The sequence below is a fragment of the Anomaloglossus baeobatrachus genome, chromosome 7, assembly GCF_048569485.1.
Source record: "Anomaloglossus baeobatrachus isolate aAnoBae1 chromosome 7, aAnoBae1.hap1, whole genome shotgun sequence".
NCBI classification, from domain to species: domain Eukaryota; kingdom Metazoa; phylum Chordata; class Amphibia; order Anura; family Aromobatidae; genus Anomaloglossus; species Anomaloglossus baeobatrachus.
In genome coordinates this window covers 237,536,543-237,560,387 of record NC_134359.1, presented here as the reverse complement: position 1 = coordinate 237,560,387, position 23,845 = coordinate 237,536,543, and the positions used below count along the sequence as shown (strand labels likewise).

The 23,845-nt window shown below is 49.3% G+C and overlaps 1 protein-coding gene across 2 annotated transcripts in view; it reads left to right on the top strand.

The window, feature by feature from the left end:
* Positions 1-23,845, top strand: part of NTAN1 (N-terminal asparagine amidase) — a 91,142-nt gene that overhangs the window by 1,914 nt on the left and 65,383 nt on the right. For both annotated transcript variants that reach the window (XM_075317974.1, XM_075317976.1), the window contains exon 2: positions 14,972-15,074. In XM_075317974.1, the coding sequence (XP_075174089.1) occupies positions 14,972-15,074 (103 nt within the window). The remainder of the gene's footprint in view (positions 1-14,971; positions 15,075-23,845) is intronic.

Sequence of the window (23,845 nt, the reverse complement as noted above, 5' to 3'; positions counted from 1 at the left end):
CATCATCAGGAGACTATACTAAATGTCTAATTGGGGGTATTTACTATTATTATTATTATTATTATTATTATTATTTGTATTATTAATAATTATTATTATTCCTGCTACATATTGGGGTGGGATTTTGGAGTCGGGAATACCCCTTTTAACTCTTCTACTCCCTTGCGGGCAGGATACAGGTGTTGTGTAATGCCAGGTTATAATCTCTCTGGGCTGAAGGGTGTTAAGATATTAATATAATCTCCTATAGATGTAATCTGTTTTGCAGGAAGGTTAGGTTATTGGGTCATTTAGGATTATTAAAGCCCTGCTGGAAATGCTGTATTTGTTATGTGCATCAAAACATGCAATACTGTTCATTGTTTTGTTTTTTTTCTGTTGCATTTTTTTAGCTGCAAAACTGGAAATCTGCACTTAAAAGCACAATTTCAGGTTGATGGGGTTTTATTTGTTTTTAAGAAGTCTGTAAGGAAAAAATTAACCAACATACATACAGCCGGCGAAAGTGCTCACAAAATCACAACCACTTTGATGCCACTATTAAAGGGAATCTGTCACCACGTTTTTGCTCCCCTATCTGAGAGCAGCATAATACAGAGACCCTGATTCCAGCGATGTGTCACTCAGGCTACATTCACATGACCGTTCCGTATTTGCAGTCCGCAAGACACGGTCCGTTTTTTCACGGATGCATCCGTGTGATATCTGTTCCGTTCCGTATACGGGCCATGTGTCATCCGTTTTTTTTTGCGGACCGCAAAACACGGAAGCAGCTAGATAGATAAATAGATGGATAGCTAGATATAGATAGATTAGATAGAGAAATAGAGGGATGGATGGATGAATGAATGAATGAAGGGATAGATAGAGGGATAGATAGATAATAGATGAGAAAGACATATAATGTCCCACTCCTCAGCATTTTGTAATCTTGCACCCTTTAAAGCCTTTCATGTGGCACTAAAGGGTGCTTAGCCTTGTATTTAGCCAAAAAAAAAATAAACAATTAAAAAAATAAAAAAAAAAAAACGACGTGCGGTCCCCCTTATTTTTTGTAGCCAGCTAGGGTAAAGCAGATGGCTGCAGCCTGCAAACCACAGCTGGCAGCTTCACCTTGTCTGGTAATCCATAACAGAGCGCACCCCACGCTGTTATTTTAAATTAAATAATTTAAAACAAAAAATGTGGATTCCCCCCCCCCCACCCCCCAATTGGATTCCCAGCAAAGGTAATGCGGACAGCTGTGGTCTGGTATTCTCAGACTAGGGAAGCCCGCGGTTCTTGGACCCTCCCCAGCCTAAGAATAGCAGGCCGCAGCTGCCCCAGAAGTGGCGCATCCATTAGATGTGTCAATCCTGGCGCTTCGCCCCAACTCATCCCATTGCCCTGGTGCGGTGGCAAACTGGGTAATATATGGGGTTGATACCAGATGTGTAATGTCCCCTGGCATCAGGCCCTGGGGTTACTGATGTCACGACGTCTATCGGATACCCGACATCACAAACCCAGTCAGTAATAAAAAAAAAATAGACGACAAACACATTTTTATTTGAAAAAAAAAAAATCCTTAACACATTCTCTCTTTTACTAATTTAGTGAAAAGAAAAAACAAATCCGAGTCTGGCGTAATCCAATAAGGGGGTCCCACGACGATCTATACTCAATGTCCCAGTCAATGAAGAACAGAATGTTCCCCATTGGCTGGGAGAGCAATGCAGTGACCTGAGATAACATCATGAGGTCAGCCCAGGTCACTGCAGGGGATGACCAGCGCTGACTTCAGGAGGTTAGCGAGGTACATTACCTGCGGTGATGAAAGCCGCTGCACTCCTGACATCAGCGCTTGTCACTGACTTCTATGCCCGCCGCGTTCACAAGTATCGCGAGCGGCCTGTGACGTCACCACTAGTCACAGTCTCAGGCCGGCCGCAAGAGGTGATGTGAGAATGCGGCTGTTAGTGACGAACGCTGACGTCAGGAGTGCAGTTCATCACCGCAGGTAATGAACTTTACAACCTCCTGACGGCAACACTCCTCATCCCCGCAGCTGCTCGCACTGCAGTGCGGGCAGCCGCGGGGCGGGAGCGGGACACAGACTGCACGGGCACCCGACGGAGGTCACACAGAAGTGCTTCCGTGCGGCTTCCAGGGATTTTGCGGGCCCATTGACTTGTATTGAGTTACGGTCCGTTATTACGGAACAGAATAGGACCTGTTCCATTATATTGGTACGGACATACGGCATCCGATGTGTTTTTTTTGTAGGATCGGATGCACGTGGAAGTTCTCCCGTGTACCATTCGATCCTACTCAAAAGACATTGAAAAGATGGTCCTATCCGTGGGTCCGCAAAAAAACAGGAACTTACCAGGACAAACGGAACGGTCATGTGAATACTGGGCTGTTTGCTGTAATTTTGATAACATCAATGTTTTCTCAGCTGCAGATCTAAGTTCTCTTCATTGCAGAGCTCTATATAACCCCCCTCTGTATAACTCCGCCACCACCACTGATCAACCGCTTTCTGCCCATATACAGTGTACACATAAAGCTGCCAATCAGTGTTGGGGGCGGAGTTATACAGAGCTGATGAATATGCTGGACTACCTGGCAGCACACCAATGGTAATCCTCTAATGATAATCCACTGCTGATTAAATAGTAATTTTATCAAAACTACACTAAGCAGCTCAGTTAGTGACACATCGTTGGAATCAGGGTCTCTGTCTCTATATTATGCTGCTCTCAGATAAAGGTGCAAAACTCTGGTGACAGATTCTCTTTAAACGCAGCAGATTTTAAGCACTAAAAAGCATTTGTTACATGTGAATATGGCCTTATAGTTAAAGGGAATCTCTCAGCGGGTTTTTGCTATCTCATGGGAGAGCAGCATCATGTAAGCAAGAAGATTCTGAATCCAACAATCTATCACTTAGATTACTGGGTGCAGCAGTTTTGACACAATCAGAGCTTTTATGCTTAGCCATGTAGCAGAGCTGAGAAAGCTATCCCACCCACACCAGGGTGTCTATAGAGATTGTACATTGACAGTAAGGTGGCAATCAGAAGAGGGGGCATGCCAAACTGTCTTGCACATGAGTTTCTAGTCCTGCAGTGATAAGGGTCCTGCTGCTTAAACAAACATAGCAAATAAACAAAAGATTGGACTGTGACAAGACAGGCATCCCTGATCTTTCTGTGTTAACCTTTGCCGCATGCTGGCTTCAGCTTACATAGCAAAAACCTGCTGGCAGATTCCCTTTAATTTTGCAGATGTGATGGAGACATTGCTGTCACTGTCCGTTTCATCTATGTGGCACCTGCAGACATTTTTGCACATTCCGGTAAATTTCTCCATTCACATGTATGGAACAGATCAGAGATATGATGTATTGTGTAAAGTAACTACTATCTGTGGCTGTAAGGCTTGTATGGGTGTGCCCTGCTGTATCATGCCTGTCACACTGCGGGGGATGGGGGGGTGCAGGGCATTGTATCTGGCGCCTCTCCCAGATTCGGGGGATTACGGCACTTAGTATTTCATCAGCAGAGGAAATGTCTGGTGCTCACATTCCCGCTATACTGTGCTCATACCAGCAAGAGGCTTTCACATACCATAGTAGTGAACTGGAAACTGGATACTGTAAAATCTCATTCCCTTTTACAAGGTTTTAAATTAGTTTTCTTTGTCGCTCCATTGGGAGACCCAGACAATTGGGTGTATAGCTACTGCCTCCGGAGGCCACACAAAGTATTACACTTAAAAGTGTAAGGCCCCTCCCCTACTGCCTATACACCCCCCGTGGGATCACGGGCTCCTCAGTTTTCATGCTTTGTGCGAAGGAGGTCAGACATCCACGCATAGCTCCACTGTTTAGTCAGCAGCAGCTGCTGACTATGTCGGATGGAAGAAAAGAGGGCCCATACTAGGGCCCCCAGCATGCTCCCTTCTCACCCCACTCTTGTCGGCGGTGTTTGTTAAGGTTGAGGTACCCATTGCGGGTACGGAGGCTGGAGCCCACATGCTGCTTTCCTTCCCCATCCCCCTTAGGGCTCTGGGTGAAGTGGGATCTTACCGGTCTCCAGGCACTGAGACCGTGCTCCATCCACAGCCCCTGGGGAATCTGCTGGATATGGAGCTGAGTATCGTCAGGGACAGGGCCCTGCTACTTCAAGGTACTCTGTGTCCCCGTACAGACCGCGCACAGACACACTGCAGCATTGCTGGGTGTGTTAGTGCGCCGGGGACAACAGCGCTGCGCGCTTGTGCCATTACTAACTACAGCTTTGCTGAGTGAGTCAATGTGTTGGGAACTGCCGCGCCGGCCGCTGCTGTCAGTTTTACACTGCGGCGCGGCTGGGACTTGTGTTGCGCCGGGGACTTCCGCGCTGGCCGTGCATATAGGACGGCCGCGCTTATTATTCGAGTCCCCGGCTTTTGCGGCCTAGTTTCGTTTCGTTCCCGCCCCCAGGCCTGCCAGTCAGGGGAAGGGCGGGACGCTGTACAGAACGTCAGCGCCGAGGGCTGGAGTCTACTTTACATACTCCAGCCCTCACACTGGGCACAGTGGGACGCCAGTTTCCCGCACTTTGTCTGAGGCACGCCCACGGCCCGCCCCTCTCCACAGGACGCCGGCAGCCATTCCTGTGTGCAGTCTGAGCTGGAGAAGGGAGACAAGTTCTGGGAGACCCAGACACGGGATTCTGGCGACCACACACCCGCTTTTGAGCGGGCGGTAAGCAGCACCTGTGGTGCTGACCCCACTAGTGCCGAAGTGTACATTTGTATTTTTATGCTTGCATGCTATACATTGCACTGTACGGTCGCTGTTGATTCTTGGCTATATACCCTCCTAGATTGCTCAGAGGAGACAACAGCATGTCGTCCGCAAAAAGCAAGGGTGCCAAGGCACAGGCTTTCTATGCTGCTTGTACCGCATGTGAGGCTATTCTACCGGCAGGTTCCACTGACCCCCATTGTGTGCAGTGCTCGGCCCCTGTGGCACTTGCTCGGCCGGGGCCTCTGCTTGAGGTGACCCAGGGAGAACCACCTGTGAATACTGTCCAGGTGACGGGGACGGAGTTTGCAGTTGTTGCTGATAGATTGTCTGTGACTATGACTAAAATTCTAGAAACTTTGCAGTCTAGACCGGTAACTCAGACCATGGGCACTGTTGAATCATTGCTCCCTGGTCCCCCTCAGTTGGAACAACTCCGGGCTCCGGGGGTGTCCCATGCATCCCAGGGGGAAGGCTCTGACACGGACGACAGTCCCAGACAGCCTAAGCGAGCTCGCTGGGAGCGGCCCTCGACTTCATCACACTGGTCAGGGTCACAGCAGGAGGACTCTCTGTATGATGAGGCGGAGGTAGCTGATCAGGATTCTGATCCTGAGACCGCTCTCAATCTGGATACACCTGATGGTGACGCCATAGTGAATGATCTTATAGCATCCATCAATAGAATGTTGGATATTTCTCCCCCAGCTCCTCCAGTGGAGGAGTCAGCTTCACAGCAGGAGAAATTCCATTTCAGGTATCCCAAGCGTAAATTGAGTACTTTTCTGGACCACTCTGACTTTAGAGAGGCAGTCCAGAAACACCACGCTTATCCAGATAAGCGTTTCTCCAAACGACTTAAGGATACACGTTATCCCTTTCCCCCTGACGTGGTCAAGGGCTGGACCCAGTGTCCCAAGGTGGATCCTCCAATCTCCAGGCTTGCGGCTAGATCCATAGTTGCAGTGGAAGATGGGGCTGCACTTAAAGATGCCACTGACAGACAGATGGAGCTCTGGTTGAAATCCATCTATGAAGCTATCGGCGCGTCGTTTGCTCCAGCATTCGCAGCCGTATGGGCACTCCAAGCTATTTCAGCTGGTCTTACACAGATTGACACGGTCACACGTACATCTGTTCCGCAGGTGGCGTCCTTAACCTCTCAAATGTCTGCATTTGCGTCTTACGCGATTAATGCTGTCCTGGACTCTACGAGCCGTACGGCAGTGGCGTCCGCCAACTCCGTGGTTTTACACAGAGCCTTGTGGTTAAGGGAATGGAAGGCAGATTCTGCTTCCAAAAAGTGCTTAACCAGTTTGCCATTTTCTGGTGACCGACTGTTTGGTGAGCGATTGGATGAAATCATTAAACAGTCCAAGGGTAAGGATTCATCCTTACCCCAGCCCAAACCAAACAAACCCCAACAGAGGAGGGGACAGTCGGGGTTTCGGTCCTTTCGAGGCTCGGGCAGGTCCCAATTCTCCTCGTCCAAAAGGACTCAAAAGGATCAGAGGAGCTCAGATTCTTGGCGGGCTCAGTCACGCCCAAAAAAGACAGCCGGAAGAACCGCTACCAAGGCGGCTTCCTCATGACTTTCGGCCTCCTCTCTCCGCATCCTCGGTCGGTGGCAGGATCTCCCGCTTTGGCGACATTTGGCTGCCACAGGTCACAGACCGTTGGGTGAGAGACATTCTGTCTCACGGGTACAGGATAGAGTTCAGTTCTCGTCCTCCAACTCGATTCTTCAGAACTTCTCCACCTCCCGACCGAGCCGATGCTCTTCTGCAAGCGGTGTGCACTCTAAAGGCAGAAGGAGTGGTGATCCCTGTTCCTCTTCAGGAGCAAGGTCACGGTTTTTACTCCAATTTGTTTGTGGTGCCAAAAAAGGACGGGTCTTTCCGTCCCGTTCTGGACCTAAAACTGCTCAACAAGCACGTGAAAACCAGGCGGTTCCGGATGGAATCCCTCCGCTCCGTCATCGCCTCAATGTTTCAAGGAGATTTCCTAGCATCAATAGACATCAAGGATGCTTATCTCCACGTGCCGATTGCTCCAGAGCACCAGCGTTTTCTACGCTTCGTTATAGGAGACGAACACCTTCAGTTCGTAGCTCTGCCTTTCGGGCTGGCGACAGCCCCACGGGTCTTCACCAAGGTCATGGCAGCAGTAGTAGCAGTCCTGCACTCTCAGGGTCACTCTGTGATCCCTTACTTGGACGATCTACTTGTCAAGGCACCCTCTCAAGAGGCATGCCAACACAGCCTGAACGTTGCGCTTGAGACTCTCCAGAGTTTCGGGTGGATCATCAACTTTTCAAAGTCAAATCTGACCCCGACCCAATCGCTAACATATCTTGGCATGGAGTTTCATACTCTCTCAGCGATAGTGAAGCTTCCGCTGGACAAACAGCGTTCACTACAGACAGGGGTGCAATCTCTCCTTCAAGGCCAGTCGCACCCCTTGAGGCGCCTCATGCACTTCCTAGGGAAGATGGTAGCAACAATGGAGGCAGTCCCTTTCGCGCAGTTTCATCTGCGTCCACTACAATGGGACATTCTCCGCCAATGGGACGGGAAGTCGACGTCCCTCGACAGGAACGTCTCCCTTTCTCAGGCGGCCAAGGAATCTCTTCGGTGGTGGCTTCTTCCCACCTCATTGTCAAAAGGAAAGTCCTTCCTACCCCCATCCTGGGCGGTGGTCACGACAGACGCGAGTCTATCAGGGTGGGGAGCAGTTTTTCTCCACCACAGGGCTCAAGGTACGTGGACTCAGCAAGAGTCCACCCTTCAGATCAATGTTCTGGAAATCAGAGCAGTGTATCTTGCCCTACAAGCCTTCCAGCAGTGGCTGGAAGGCAAGCAGATCCGAATTCAGTCGGACAACTCCACAGCGGTGGCATACATCAACCACCAAGGAGGAACACGCAGTCGGCAAGCCTTCCAGGAAGTCCGGCGGATTCTGACGTGGGTGGAAGACACGGCATCCACCATATCCGCAGTTCACATCCCGGGCGTGGAAAACTGGGAAGCAGACTTCCTCAGTCGCCAGGGTATGGACGCAGGGGAATGGTCTCTTCACCCGGACGTGTTTCAGGAGATCTGTCGCCGCTGGGGGATGCCGGACGTCGACCTAATGGCGTCCCGGCACAACAACAAGGTCCCGGCTTTCATGGCACGGTCTCACGATCACAGAGCTCTGGCGGCGGACGCCTTAGTTCAAGATTGGTCGCAGTTCCGGCTACCTTATGTGTTTCAACCTCTGGCACTGTTGCCCAGAGTGCTACGCAAGATCAGGTCCGACTGCCGCCGCGCCATCCTCGTCGCTCCAGACTGGCCGAGGAGGTCGTGGTACCCGGATCTGTGGCATCTCACGGTAGGCCAACCGTGGGCACTACCAGACCGACCAGATTTGCTGTCTCAAGGGCCGTTTTTCCATCTGAATTCTGCGGCCCTGAACCTGACTGTGTGGCCATTGAGTCCTGGATCCTAGCGTCTTCAGGATTATCTCAAGAGGTCATTGCCACCATGAGACAGGCTAGGAAACCAACCTCCGCCAAGATCTACCACAGGACGTGGAAGATATTCTTATCTTGGTGCTCTGCTCAGGGAGTTTCTCCCTGGCCATTTGCATTGCCTACTTTTCTTTCCTTCCTGCAATCCGGTTTGGAAAAAGGTTTGTCGCTCGGCTCCCTTAAAGGACAAGTCTCAGCGCTATCTGTATTTTTTGAGAAGCGCCTAGCACGACTTCCTCAGGTACGCACGTTCCTGCAAGGGGTTTGTCATATCGTCCCTCCTTACAAGCGGCCGTTAGAGCCCTGGGATCTGAACAGGGTTCTAATTGCTCTCCAGAAGCCGCCTTTCGAGCCTATGAGGGATGTTTCCCTTTCTCGCCTTTCACAGAAAGTGGCTTTTCTAGTAGCGGTCACGTCTCTTCGGAGAGTGTCCGAGCTAGCAGCGCTGTCATGCAAATCTCCCTTCCTGGTGTTTCACCAGGACAAGGTGGTTCTGCGCCCGATTCCGGAGTTTCTCCCTAAGGTGGTATCCCCCTTTCATCTCAATCAGGATATCTCCTTACCTTCTTTGTGTCCTCATCCAGTTCATCAATGTGAAAAGGATTTGCATTTGTTGGATCTGGTGAGAGCACTCAGAATCTACATTTCCCGCACGGCGCCCCTGCGCCGCTCGGATGCACTCTTTTTCCTTGTCGCTGGTCAGCGTAAAGGGTCGCAGGCTTCCAAATCCACCCTGGCTCGGTGGATCAAGGAACCAATTCTTGAAGCCTACCGTTCTGCTGGGCTTCCGGTTCCCTCAGGGCTGAAGGCCCATTCTACCAGAGCCGTGGGTGCGTCCTGGGCATTACGGCACCAGGCTACGGCTCAGCAGGTGTGCCAGGCGGCTACCTGGTCGAGTCTGCACACTTTTACCAAGCATTATCAGGTGCATACCTATGCTTCGGCGGACGCCAGCCTAGGTAGACAAGTCCTTCAGGCGGCGATTGTCCCCATGTAGGAAAGGGCCGTTTTACGGCCCTATCACGAGGTATTATTTTACCCACCCAGGGACTGCTTTTGGACGTCCCAATTGTCTGGGTCTCCCAATGGAGCGACAAAGAAGAAGGGAATTTTGTTTACTTACCGTAAATTCCTTTTCTTCTAGCTCCAATTGGGAGACCCAGCACCCGCCCTGTTTCCTTCGGGCTTTTTGTTTTTTCGGGTACACATGTTGTTCATGTTGAATGGTTTCAGTTCTCCGATATTCCTTCGGATTGAATTTGTTTTTAAACCAGTTATTGGCTTTCCTCCTTCTTGCTTTGGCACTAAAACTGAGGAGCCCGTGATCCCACGGGGGGTGTATAGGCAGAAGGGGAGGGGCTTTACACTTTTAAGTGTAATACTTTGTGTGGCCTCCGGAGGCAGTAGCTATACACCCAATTGTCTGGGTCTCCCAATTGGAGCTAGAAGAAAAGGAATTTATGGTAAGTAAACAAAATTCCCTTCTTCTCGCTAGACATTAACCCATTAAGGACCAAGATTTTTTTTTCTTTCACTTTTGTGCTTTTGCTTTTACTGTGCCTCCTTCCAAGAGCCACAACTTTTCTTTTTTTATTATTATTATTATTATTATTATTATTATTATTATTATTATTATTATTATTATAAATATTATTTTGGTTATTCTTATGATAAATATTATTATTAATAAGAATAATATATTTTTTTCTTCAATTAACATAGCTGAATTAGGGTCTTTTTGTTTGTTTTTTTTGTGGGCCAAAATGTAATCTTGAATTATACCGTTCATTTTAGCACATGTTGTACCGAAATATTAAAACATTACATCAAAAATATTAAAATAAGAAAACAGAAAAAAAGGCAAATTGGACATAATTTCAAACAATACCCCAAAAATGGGCCAGACAAAATTGTTGCCACCTTTCCAAAATTGTGGGTAAACAACTTTGTTTCAAGCATGTGATGCTCTATTATATCATATCTTTCAAGTAACAGGTGTGGGCAATATGAAAATTACATCTGAAACCAGATAAAAATGGGAGAAGTTTGCTCAATCCTTGCAATGTATGTGCCACACTATGTGTGTGCCACACTAAGCATGGAGAACAGAAAGCTAAGGAGAGAACTGTCTGAGGACTTGAGAACCCAAACTGTTGAAAAATATCAACAATCTCAAGGTTACAAGTTTATTTCCAGAGATCTTGATTTTCCATTATCCACGGTGCGCAACATAATCAATAGGTTTACAAATGGCACTGTAGCTAATCTCTCTGGACGGCAAAGAAAAATGATGAAAGATTTCAACGCAGAATATTCCGGATGGTGGATAAGCAGCCCCAAACAAGCTCCAAAGAAATTGAAGCTCTTCTGCAGCCTCAAGGTGCATCAGTGTTAGTGTGAACTATCCAACCACATATGAAAGAAATTAAACACTGTGGAGGAGACCCAGGAGGACCCCACTGCTGACACAGAGACATATAAAAGCTAGACTGCAGTCTGCTAGAATGTACGGGAGTAACCAAAATCCTTCTTGGAAAGCGTCTTGTGGACAGATGAGACCAAGATAAAACTTTTGATAGCACATCATTACTGTTTACCGAAAACAGAATGAGGTCTACAAAGAAAAGACACAGTACCTACAGTCACATATGGTGGAGGCTCAGAGTTGTTTTCGGGCTGTTTTGTAGCCTCTGGCATTTGGTGCTTTGACTGTGTGCAAGGCATCAGGAAATCTGAAGATTACCAAAGAATTTTTGGTCGCAATGTACAGTCATGGCCAAAAGTTTTGAGAATGACACCAAAATGATATTTTCACATGATCTGTTGCCCTCTGGTTTTTAATTGTGTTTGTCTGATGTTTACATCACATACAGAAATATAATTGCAATCTCATATTATGAGTACCAAAAGGTTATATTGACAGTTAGAATGAGTTAATGCAGCAAGTCAATATTTGCAGTGTTGACCCTTCTTCTTCAGGACCTCTGCAATTCTCCCTGGCATGCTCTCAATCAACTTCTGGACCAAATCCTGACTGATAGCTGTCCATTCTTGCATAAGCAATGCTTGCATTTTGCCAGAATTTGTTGGTTTTTGTTTGTCCACCTGTCTCTTGATGATTGCCCACAAGTTCTCAATGGGATTAAGATCTGGGGAGTTTCCAGGCCATGGACCCAAAATCTCTGTTTTGTTCCATGAGCAATTTAGTGATCACCTTTTGCTTTATGGCAAGGTGCTCCATCATGCTGGAAAAGGCATTGTTGGGCGCCAAACTGCTCTTGGACAGTTGGGAGAAGTTGCTCTTGGAGGACATTCTGGTACTATTCTTTATTCATGGCTGTGTTTTTCGGCAAGAGTGTGAGTGAGCCGATTCCCTTGGCTGAGAAGCAACCCCACACATGAATCGTTTCAGGATGCTTAACAGTTGGCATGAGACAAGACTGGTGGTAGCGCTCACCTCTTCTTCTCCTAATAAGCTGTTTTCCAGATGTCCCAAACAATCGAAAAGGGGATTCATCTGAGAAAATGACTTTACCCCAGTCCTCAGCAGTCCACTCCCTGTACCTTTTGCAGAATATCAGTCGGTCCCTGATGTTTTTTCTGGAGAGAAGTGGCTTCTTTGCTGCCCTCCTTGAAACCAGGCCTTGCTCAAGCAGTCTCCGCCTCACAGTGCGTGCAGAAGCACTCACACCAGCCTGCTGCCATTGCTGAGCTAGCTCTGCACTGCTGGTAGTCCGATCCCGCAGCTGAAACAGTTTTAAGATACGGTCCTGGCATTTGCTGGTCCTTCTTGGACGCCCTGGAGCCTTTTTGGCAACAATGGAAGCTTTCTCCTTGAAGTTCTTGATGATGTGATAGATTGTTGACTGAGGTGCAATCTTTGTAGCTGCGATACTCTTCCCTGTTAGGCCATTTTTGTGCAGAGCAATGATGGCTGCACCTGTTTCTTTAGAGAGAACCATGGTTAACTGAAGAGAAACAATGATACCAAGCACCAGCCTCCTTTTAAAGTGTCCAGTGGTGTCAGTCTTACTTAATCATGACTGATTGATCGCCAGCCCTGTCCTCATCAACACCCACACCTGTGTTAATGGAACAATCACTAAAACAATGTTAGCTGCTCCTTTTAAGGCAGGAATGCAATGATGTTGAAATGTGTTTTGGTGGTTAAAGTTCATTTTCTTAGCCAATATTGACTTTGCAAGTAATTGCTGTTAAGCTGATCGCTCTTTATGACATTCTGGAGTATATGCAAATTGCCATTAGAAAAACTTAAGCAGTCGACTTTGTAAAAATTAATATTTGTAGCATTCTCAAAACTTTTGGCCATGACTGTAATGCCCCGTGTCAGAAAGCTGGGTTTGTGTCCTGGGTCATGGGTCTTCCAGCAGGATAATGACCCCAAACATGCTGCAAAAAACCTCCAGAAATGAATGGAGAGAAAGCGCTGAAGAGTTCTGAAGTTGCAGCAATGGCTCCGGATCTAAATCCCATTGACACCTGTGGAGAGATCTTATAATTGCTGTTGGGAGAAGACGCCTTCAAATATGAGACCTGGAGCAGATTGCAAAAGAAAAGTCCAAAATTTCAGTTGCGAGGAGTAAGAAGCTTGTGGAGGGTTATAGGAAGAGATTGATTAGTTATTTATTCCAAAGGCTGTGGAACAATTTTGTCCAGACCATTATTAGGGTTTTGTGTGAAATCAAAACTTTTTGGTTTTTTTTGCATTAATTTATTTTTTTCCCTACAAGACTGTGATCCTTTTCTTCTATACTACAATGGCACAGTAGTATAGTATACAGCAGGGCTGTGGAGTCGGAGTCATGGAGTCTGAGTCAGAGTCGGAGCTCAGTTTGGTGGAGTCGGTATAAAATGCACCGACTCCGACTCCTAAAATATATAATAAATTGGGGACAGTAGTGCAATGCAGAATGTGCTGAATATTTTACTAAATAATATTTAGTATAATGCTTATATTATTAAGTGAAAAATTTATTGTAGTACAATGTGAACATCAGACATTTAATCATTTTTATGATACAATAATCAAGATATTTGGATAGAACATAAAATATATTTATTGGATACAACTTTAGAACACAAAAAACTAATAAATTGTAAATATGTCATATACTATGTAATATACAGTAGATTACATATATATCGTGTGTGTATGTATATATATATATATATATATATATATATATATATATATATATATATATAACACACACGATATATATGTAATCTACTATATATTACATAGTGTATGACATATTTACAATTTATTAGTTTTTTGTGTTCTAAAGTTGTATCCAATAAATATATTTTATGTTCTATCCAAATATCTTGATTATTGTATCATAAAAATGATTAAATGTCTGATGTTCACATACACATGTTCATGTACTACAATAAATTTTTCACCTAACTATAAGCAATATATGTAGGAGTCGGAGTCGGAGCAAGAGAAATTGAGGAGTCGGAGTCGAAGGTTTGGCTTACTGACTCCACAGCCCTGGTATACAGTGGGAGTAATGACCTCCTATGAAGCCCGACTTATGGCTGGGCTTCTGTCTGCCATGATAACCCTGTGATCATGACCTGAAATGCCATTGTCCGTAAATTCCCAGTTGCATTTAGAGACACTTAAAGCTAGTACTAGATGTGGCTGTTATAGGCAGACGATGGCTGTTTGACACAGCTGGTATCTGCCACTTGGAGAGCAGATTCAGCTCCTGAGCCCGGTTTATACGTGTTTTCCCGCTATCTGAATATATAGTTATAAGGGTTTAGAGGTATATTCCCATGTAATAAAATTTTGGTATATAGTGATAGAATATGCCATCAGTTCATGATCAGTAGGGTTCCAACCTCTGGGAACCCCATGGATCCTAAAAATAAAGGGGGCTGGCTGCAAATGCCAATGTAGCACTGTTACCTTCATTTTTTGACCCTCAAATATTAAAATGAAAACTAGCGGCAGTAGGAAGGACTTGAATATTGATGTCCTCGGTGTTCGATCAGATGGTTGACCCCACACGTGACCTAGCCGCACTATTGGGCGCAAGGATAGTCTTGAAGAGGGATTTTAAGGCTATGTACGCACAGTGCGTTTTTCGCGGCGTTTTTGCGCGTTTTTCGGGTGCGTTTTTGGCCTCAAAACTGCAGGACTTTGCTTCCCCAGCAAAGTCTATGAGTTTTCATTTTTGCTGTCCGCACACATCTGGTTTTTTTACCTGCGTTTTTGAGTTAAAATAAAAAAATGGACATGTCAGTTCTTTCCTGCGTTTTTCTGCGTTTTCCGCCCATGCAATGCATTTGAAAAACGCAGCAAAACGCAGGGATCAAAAACGCAGCAAAACGCAGCCAAAAACGCACCAAATCGCGGCAAAAACGCATGCGTTTTTTTTATGCATTTTTTCGACGCAGGTGCGTTTTTGTGCGTTTTTAGCGGCCAAAAACGCACAAAAACGCAGCGTCAAAAAGACGCAGTGTGCGAACCTAGCCTAAAGTAGGGATTCTTTTTCGGTGTGTTGCACAACTGCCCCTGTGTGCTTTCATAAGGTAGATCTCCACCTGTTGTGAATGTCATGAAATCAGTGTATGCCATGTACGTTTGTTCATAACAGAAAAGTTTACAAAAATGACTTGTAACAATGTCTAATATTTGCAACCAATAGGAACAAGCCAGAAATTTAACAAGTCAGTCCACGCAAGTCATCGGAGCGAATGGATTTCTCTACGTGCAACAACGAGAACTAGCTGCGACAACACCGCGCGACCGTACGTATGCTCCTGTGTCTTTTTTTTATCTTTATTTTTTGTTATATAGCACTAACATATTCTGCAGCGCTTTATATACATCAGGAACACTGTCCCCATTGGGGCTCACAATCTAAATTCCCTATCAGTATGTCTTTGGAGTATGGGAAGAAACCGGAGAACCTGGAGGAATCCCACGCAAACACGGGGAGAACATACAAACTCCTTACAGATGGTGTCTTTGGTGGGATTCGAACCCAGGACCCCAGCGCTGCAAGACTGCAGTGCTAACCACTGAGCCACCGTACAGTGCTAACCACTGAGCCACCGTGCCACCCACCATGTCCCGCATCTTCCTACCTTATATACTCACTTAGATAAGCGCGCCGTTATGTGAGTGTTACCGGCATTATATGGATGATGTCATCAGCTTAAACAAGTCCTGGATTAGATGCTCAGGTGAAATCAGGAGCGAAAAAGGCAAAAGTACCTTTTTATGGGTAAAAAACTGATTTATTGGAAAATATAACAAATAGATATAATACAAATGACAAGGTGAAATGGACGTAAAGGAAACAAATAAGGTATGACAGGAGTCACATGCAACATTTTTTTTTTTTTTTAGTCAATCAAATAGCAGTGCATTGCTGGAACTTTACTTGCACATATTTCTGAAATAAAACATCTAATCTCTGAACAAAAGCTATGCTTACATTCAGCATCCTAGGGACAGTATAGCACTGGCTTTACTTTATATATGAAAATCCTCTGGTTGGTTCCCTTTAAATCAATATTGGCTGATCGGTCGGGTACAGGGTGTCCTATCCCCTCCAGTCCAACGGAAAGGTCTCCCTGTAGAACGCCTTTGCAATGTATCTACATGTAAATTGTTTATATTTAAATTGTAAATTGAGACTGAATATACACAAGAGGCATAGGAATCATTCCACAATGTACGGTAAATGGTGTGTGGTATACTCATACTGGTCAGCTTTCTCATTTTAGAGGTGAATTACCTTTTTTTTGTCTCAATGGCAGGACATTAGTGTGCAACACATGTCTCTCTCACCATAAAGTGAATGTTTCTTGCAGCAGGGAATAGACTGGATGTTTTTTTTAGGCCGTGGCCTTCTACAAGCTGTAAGGTGATCCACCACTATTCTGCATGTGGAGCCTCACACACGGACTATTGTCAGGGGTGGACTCTTGAAATGTCGTTGTCAGGAGTATGATTAGCGGGGTACTTGAGGGCAACTCTGTGGAACTTTGTGATACAAGTGCTACAATTGCAGTAGGGAAAAATAACGTATTTTTCGGTTTATAAGACGTACCCCAAATTTAGAGGTGGAAAATAGGGAAAAAAAAAATTTTAATCTTAAAATGAGGGTCCGTCTTATAATTCTAGTGTATCTTAATCCTAATTCTTACTAGGAGGGAGCGGTGGTGGTGAAGCGGCTCACAAAGGTTACAGGCGGCAGGATCAGCAATGCTGGAGGCTCAGAGGTGTTGCGACTCAGGAGGGTCAGTGGACAGAGGGTTGGCGATACTACAGCCTCAGGGATGTCGCGGCAGCGGGCGCCATTGATTTGCCGACGTGCTGAGGAGCAACTCAGGAGGGTCATAGGACTGGGTGTCGGGGTGTTGCTGCGACGTTGGGTGCCTGATCTGACACAGTGGAATTCAAGAAAATGGCCGTGAAGGCAGTGTGTGCGCAGAAAGACCTCCACAGCCATTTTCTTTAAGCTCATCCCATCAACCGTGGGCAATTCAATAGCGCCCGCAGTAAGATCAGGTACCGCCATGGCACTGCAGTGACACCCTCAGTATTGCTCACACTGCCTCATATGACCCTGCACCACCACCGCCGCCCTGTTAAGCTATATCTGCATTGTAATACGCACCTCCATTTTACCCCCAGTTTTGGGGGAAAAAGTGCGTCTTACAATTCGGAAAATACAGTGTTTCATACACTTCTGATTTTGCAAGTTTTCCCACCTACAAAGAATGGAGAGGTCTGTAATTTTTATCATAGGCACACTTCATCTGTGACAGACAGAATAAAAAAAATCCAGAAAATCACATTGCATGATTTTTTTTAAATAATTAATTTGCATGAAATAAGTATTTGATCACCTACAAACCAGCAAGAATTCTGGCTCTGCAGCAACCCTAGAAGTGGCCCATCCACAGATTGGTGCTTTGCCCGGCTCTTTCCGATTGCCCTTGTGCAGTGGCAATTGGGGTAATATTTTTGGGGTTGATGTCAACTGTGACTTGACAGCTGGCATCAAGCCCAGGGGTTATTAAAGGGGTTATCCGGCTTATTTTGATTTTTTTTTTTTTTATTATTATTTCCATATTGGGCTACATTGGGGCAGGTAAGTAGATAGTGATAGTGACCACTTACCTGCCCTGCTGTCAGCCCCTCTCCCCCGGCTCAGAGTGGTCATGTAAAGAAATAACGTTTGGAACACCATTCTAAGTCTGAACTGGGTGCAAAAACCAAAAAAGCTTCACTATATAGAGAGAAGGTATGCACACTATGCAAGGGGAATACATGTAATAGCAGAAACTGCTGTGTGAATACTGTCCTGAAAAATACAATAGCTACATGCAAAAATGAAAAAATGAGTGAAACCTGCATTACTGCCATGAAATATGAATAAAGAGAAATTTAGCTATTGAATTGATCAATGCAACAAAGCCCCAAAACCTCTTCACGGTATTCTTATTTTTGGGGTCCCTGGCTAATGTGTGTCCTCTCATGCAGTTAAAAAACTTACCAAGTATGGGAAGCTGAGCCCTATGTGTGTGTGGGTGTGCAGAGCCCTATGTGTGTGTGGGTGTGCAGAGCCCTATGTGTGTGTGTGTGGGGTGCAGAGCCCTATGTGTGTGTGTGGGGTGCAGAGCCCTGTGTGTGGTGCAGAGCCCTATGTGTGTGTGTGGGGTGCAGAGCCCTGTGTGTGGTGCAGAGCCCTGTGTGTGTGTGTGTGTGTGGTGCAGAGCCCTGTGTGTGTGTGTGTGTGTGTGTGGTGCAGAGCCCTATGTGTGTGTGGTGCAGAGCCCTATGTGTGTGTGGTGCAGAGCCCTATGTGTGTGTGTGTGTGTGTGTGTGTGTGTGTGGTGCAGAGCCCTATGTGTGTGTGTGTGTGTGTGGTGCAGAGCCCTATGTGTGTGTGGTGCAGAGCCCTATGTGTGTGTGGTGCAGAGCCCTGTGTGTGTGTGTGTGTGGTGCAGAGCCCTATGTGTGTGTGTGGTGCAGAGCCCTATGTGTGTGTGTGTGTGTGGTGCAGAGCCCTATGTGTGTGTGTGTGTGTGTGGTGCAGAGCCCTATGTGTGTGTGTGTGTGTGGTGCAGAGCCCTATGTGTGTGTGTGTGTGTGTGTGTGTGTGTGTGTGGTGCAGAGCCCTGTGTGTGTGTGTGTGGGGGGGGTGCAGAGCCCTATGTGTGTGTGTGGGGTGCAGAGCCCTGTGTGTGTGTGTGGGGTGCAGAGCCCTATGTGTGTGGGGTGCAGAGCCCTATGTGTGTGGGGTGCAGAGCCCTATGTGTGTGGGGTGCAGAGCCCTATGTGTGTGGGGTGCAGAGCCCTATGTGTGTGTGTGGGTGTGCAGAGCCCTGTGTGTGTGTGTGGGTGTGCAGAGCCCTGTGTGTGTGTGGGTGTGCAGAGCCCTGTGTGTGTGTGGGTGTGGGGGGGGGGTGCAGAGCCCTATGTGTGTGTGTGTGGTGCAGAGCCCTATGTGTGTGTGTGGTGCAGAGCCCTATGTGTGTGTGTGTGTGTGTGGTGCAGAGCCCTATGTGTGTGTGGTGCAGAGCCCTATGTGTGTGTGGTGCAGAGCCCTGTGTGTGTGTGTGTGTGGTGCAGAGCCCTATGTGTGTGTGTGGTGCAGAGCCCTATGTGTGTGTGTGTGTGTGGTGCAGAGCCCTATGTGTGTGTGTGTGTGTGTGTGTGGTGCAGAGCCCTATGTGTGTGTGTGTGTGTGGTGCAGAGCCCTATGTGTGTGTGTGTGTGTGTGTGTGTGTGTGTGTGGTGCAGAGCCCTGTGTGTGTGTGTGTGGGGGGGGGTGCAGAGCCCTATGTGTGTGTGTGGGGTGCAGAGCCCTGTGTGTGTGTGTGGGGTGCAGAGCCCTATGTGTGTGGGGTGCAGAGCCCTATGTGTGTGGGGTGCAGAGCCCTATGTGTGTGGGGTGCAGAGCCCTATGTGTGTGGGGTGCAGAGCCCTATGTGTGTGGGGTGCAGAGCCCTATGTGTGTGTGTGGGTGTGCAGAGCCCTGTGTGTGTGTGTGGGTGTGCAGAGCCCTGTGTGTGTGTGGGTGTGCAGAGCCCTGTGTGTGTGTGGGTGTGGGGGGGGGGGTGCAGAGCCCTATGTGTGTGTGTGTGGTGCAGAGCCCTATGTGTGTGTGTGGGGTGCAGAGCCCTATGTGTGTGTGGGGTGCAGAGCCCTATGTGTGTGTGTGGGTGTGCAGAGCCCTATGTGTGTGTGTGGGTGTGCAGAGCCCTATGTGTGTGTGTGGGGTGCAGAGCCCTATGTGTGTGTGTGGGGTGCAGAGCCCTATGTGTGTGTGTGGGGTGCAGAGCCCTATGTGTGTGTGTGGGGTGCAGAGCCCTATGTGTGTGTGTGGGGTGCAGAGCCCTATGTGTGTGTGTGGGGTGCAGAGCCCTATGTGTGTGTGTGTGGGGTGCAGAGCCCTATGTGTGTGTGGGGTGCAGAGCCCTATGTGTGTGTGTGGGGTGCAGAGCCCTATGTGTGTGTGTGGGGTGCAGAGCCCTATGTGTGTGTGTGGGGTGCAGAGCCCTATGTGTGTGTGTGGGGTGCAGAGCCCTATGTGTGTGTGTGGGGTGCAGAGCCCTATGTGTGTGTGTGGGGTGCAGAGCCCTATGTGTGTGTGTGGGGTGCAGAGCCCTATGTGTGTGTGTGGGGTGCAGAGCCCTATGTGTGTGTGTGGGGTGCAGAGCCCTATGTGTGTGTGTGTGGGGTGCAGAGCCCTATGTGTGTGTGTGTGGGGTGCAGAGCCCTATGTGTGTGTGTGTGTGTGGGGTGCAGAGCCCTATGTGTGTGTGTGTGTGTGGGGTGCAGAGCCCTATGTGTGTGTGTGGGGTGCAGAGCCCTATGTGTGTGTGTGGGGTGCAGAGCCCTATGTGTGTGTGTGGGGTGCAGAGCCCTATGTGTGTGTGTGGGGTGCAGAGCCCTATGTGTGTGTGTGGGGTGCAGAGCCCTATGTGTGTGTGTGTGGGGTGCAGAGCCCTATGTGTGTGTGTGTGGGGTGCAGAGCCCTATGTGTGTGTGTGTGGGGTGCAGAGCCCTATGTGTGTGTGTGTGGGGTGCAGAGCCCTATGTGTGTGTGTGTGTGTGGGGTGCAGAGCCCTATGTGTGTGTGTGGGGTGCAGAGCCCTATGTGTGTGTGTGGGTGTGCAGAGCCCTATGTGTGTGTGTGGGGTGCAGAGCCCTATGTGTGTGTGTGGGTGTGCAGAGCCCTATGTGTGTGTGTGGGTGTGCAGAGCCCTATGTGTGTGTGTGGGTGTGCAGAGCCCTATGTGTGTGTGTGGGTGTGCAGAGCCCTATGTGTGTGTGTGGGTGCAGAGCCCTGTGTGTGTGTGTGGGTGCAGAGCCCTGTGTGTGTGTGTGGGTGCAGAGCCCTGTGTGTGTGTGTGGGTGCAGAGCCCTGTGTGTGTGTGGGGGTGCAGAGCCCTGTGTGTGTGTGGGGGTGCAGAGCCCTGTGTGTGTGTGGGGGTGCAGAGCCCTATGTGTGTGTGTGGGGTGCAGAGCCCTATGTGTGTGTGTGTGGGGTGCAGAGCCCTATGTGTGTGTGTGTGGGGTGCAGAGCCCTATGTGTGTGTGTGTGGGGTGCAGAGCCCTATGTGTGTGTGTGTGTGTGGGGTGCAGAGCCCTATGTGTGTGTGTGGGGTGCAGAGCCCTATGTGTGTGTGTGGGTGTGCAGAGCCCTATGTGTGTGTGTGGGTGTGCAGAGCCCTATGTGTGTGTGTGGGTGTGCAGAGCCCTATGTGTGTGTGTGGGTGTGCAGAGCCCTATGTGTGTGTGTGGGTGTGCAGAGCCCTATGTGTGTGTGTGGGTGTGCAGAGCCCTGTGTGTGGGTGTGGGTGCAGAGCCCTGTGTGTGTGTGGGGGTGCAGAGCCCTGTGTGTGTGTGGGGGTGCAGAGCCCTGTGTGTGTGTGGGGGTGCAGAGCCCTGTGTGTGTGTGGGGGTGCAGAGCCCTGTGTGTGTGTGGGGGTGCAGAGCCCTGTGTGTGTGTGTGGGGGTGCAGAGCCGTGGGGTGTGTGTGTGGTGCAGAGCCCTATGTGTGTGTGTGTGTGGTGCAGAGCCCTATGTGTGTGTGTGTGTGGGGTGCAGAGCCCTATGTGTGTGTGTGTGTGGGGTGCAGAGCCCTATGTGTGTGTGTGTGTGGGGTGCAGAGCCCTATGTGTGTGTGTGGGGTGCAGAGCCCTATGTGTGTGTGTGGGGGTGCAGAGCCCTCAGTGTGTGTGGTGCAGAGCCCTGTGTGTGTGTGGGTGTGCAGAGCCCTGTGTGTGTGTGGGTGTGCAGAGCCCTATGTGTGTGTGTGTGTGTGTGGTGCAGAGCCCTATGTGTGTGTGTGGTGCAGAGCCCTGTGTATGTGTGTGTGTGTGTGTGTGGTGCAGAGCCCTATGTGTATGTGTGGTGCAGAGCCCTATGTGTGTGTGTGTGTGTGTGTGTGGTGCAGAGCCCTATGTGTGTGTGTGTGGTGCAGAGCCCTGTGTGTGGTGCAGAGCCCTGTGTGTGGTGCAGAGCCCTGTGTGTGGTGCAGAGCCCTGTGTGTGGTGCAGAGCCCTGTGTGTGGTGCAGAGCCCTGTGTGTGATGCAGAGCCCTGTGTGTGTGGTGCAGAGCCCTGTGTGTGTGGTGCAGAGCCCTGTGTGTGTGTGGTGCAGAGCCCTGTGTGTGTGTGGTGCAGAGCCGTGTGTGTGTGTGGTGCAGAGTCGTGTGTGTGTGGTGCAGAGCCCTGTGTGTGTGTGGTGCAGAGCCCTGTGTGTGTGTGGTGCAGAGCCCTATGTGTGTGTGTGTGTGGTGCAGAGCCCTGTGTGTGTGTGGTGCAGAGCCCTGTGTGTGTGTGTGTGTGGGGTGCAGAGCCGTGTGTGTGTGGGGTGCAGAGCCCTGTGTGTGTGTGGTGCAGAGCCCTGTGTGTGTGTGGTGCAGAGCCCTGTGTGTGTGTGTGGTGCAGAGCCCTGTGTGTGTGTGGGTGTGCAGAGCCCTGTGTGTGTGTGGGTGTGCAGAGCCCTGTGTGTGTGTGGGTGTGCAGAGCCCTATGTGTGTGTGTGTGTGTGTGTGTGGTGCAGAGCCCTGTGTGTGTGTGGGGGGGTGCAGAGCCCTGTGTGTGTGTGGGGGGGTGGGGTGCAGAGCCCTGTGTGTGTGGTGCAGAGCCGTGTGTGTGTGTGTGTGTGTGTGTGTGTGTGTGTGTGTGGTGCAGAGCCGTGTGTGTGTGTGTGTGTGTGTGTGTGTGTGTGTGTGTGGTGCAGAGCCCTGTGTGTGGGGTGGGGGGGGGTGCAGAGCCCTGTGTGTGGGGTGCAGAGCCCTGTGTGTGTGTGTGTGTGTGTGTGTGGGGTGCAGAGCCCTGTGTGTGTGTGTGTGTGTGGGGGTGCAGAGCCCTGTGTGTGTGTGTGTGTGTGTGGGGTGCAGAGCCTTGTGTGTGTGGGGGGGTGCAGAGCTCTGTGTGTGTGTGGGTGTGTGTGTGGTGCAGAGCCCTGTGTGTGTGTGAGGGGGTGCAGAGCCCTGTGTGTGTGTGGGGTGCAGAGCCCTGTGTGTGTGTGGGGTGCAGAGCCCTGTGTGTGTGTGGGGGTGCAGAGCCCTGTGTGTGTGTGGGGGTGCAGAGCCCTGTGTGTGTGTGTGGGGGTGCAGAGCCGTGGGGCGTGTGTGTGTGGTGCAGAGCCGTGTGTGTGTGTGTGTGGTGCAGAGCCGTGTGTGTGTGTGTGGTGCAGAGCCCTGTGTGTGTGTGTGGTGCAGAGCCCTGTGTATGTGTGTGTGTGTGGTGCATAGCCCTATGTGTGTGTGTGTGTGGTTCAGAGCCCTATGTGTGTGTGTGTGTGTGTGTGTGTGTGTGTGTGGGGTGCAGAGCCCTATGTGTGTGTGTGTGTGTGTGGTGCAGAGCCCTGTGTGTGGTGCAGAGCCCTGTGTGTGGTGCAGAGCCCTGTGTGTGGTGCAGAGCCCTGTGTGTGTGGTGCAGAGCCCTGTGTGTGTGGTGCAGAGCCCTGTGTGTGTGGTGCAGAGCCCTGTGTGTGTGGTGCAGAGCCCTGTGTGTGTGGTGCAGAGCCCTGTGTGTGTGGTGCAGAGCCCTGTGTGTGTGGTGCAGAGCCCTGTGTGTGTGGTGCAGAGCCCTGTGTGTGTGTGTGTGTGTGTGGTGCAGAGCCCTATGTGTGTGTGTGTGTGGTGCAGAGCCCTGTGTGTGTGTGGTGCAGAGCCCTGTGTGTGTGTGGTGCAGAGCCCTGTGTGTGTGTGTGTGTGTGTGTGTGGTGCAGAGCCGTGTGTGTGTGTGTGTGTGTGTGTGTGTGTGTGGTGCAGAGCCGTGTGTGTGTGTGTGTGGTGCAGAGCCCTGTGTGTGTGTGGTGCAGAGCCCTGTGTGTGTGTGGTGCAGAGCCCTGTGTGTGTGTGGTGCAGAGCCCTGTGTGTGTGTGGTGCAGAGCCCTGTGTGTGTGTGTGGTGCAGAGCCCTCAGTGTGTGTGGTGCAGAGCCCTCAGTGTGTGTGGTGCAGAGCCCTCAGTGTGTGTGGTGCAGAGCCCTCAGTGTGTGTGGTGCAGAGCCCTCAGTGTGTGTGGTGCAGAGCCCTAA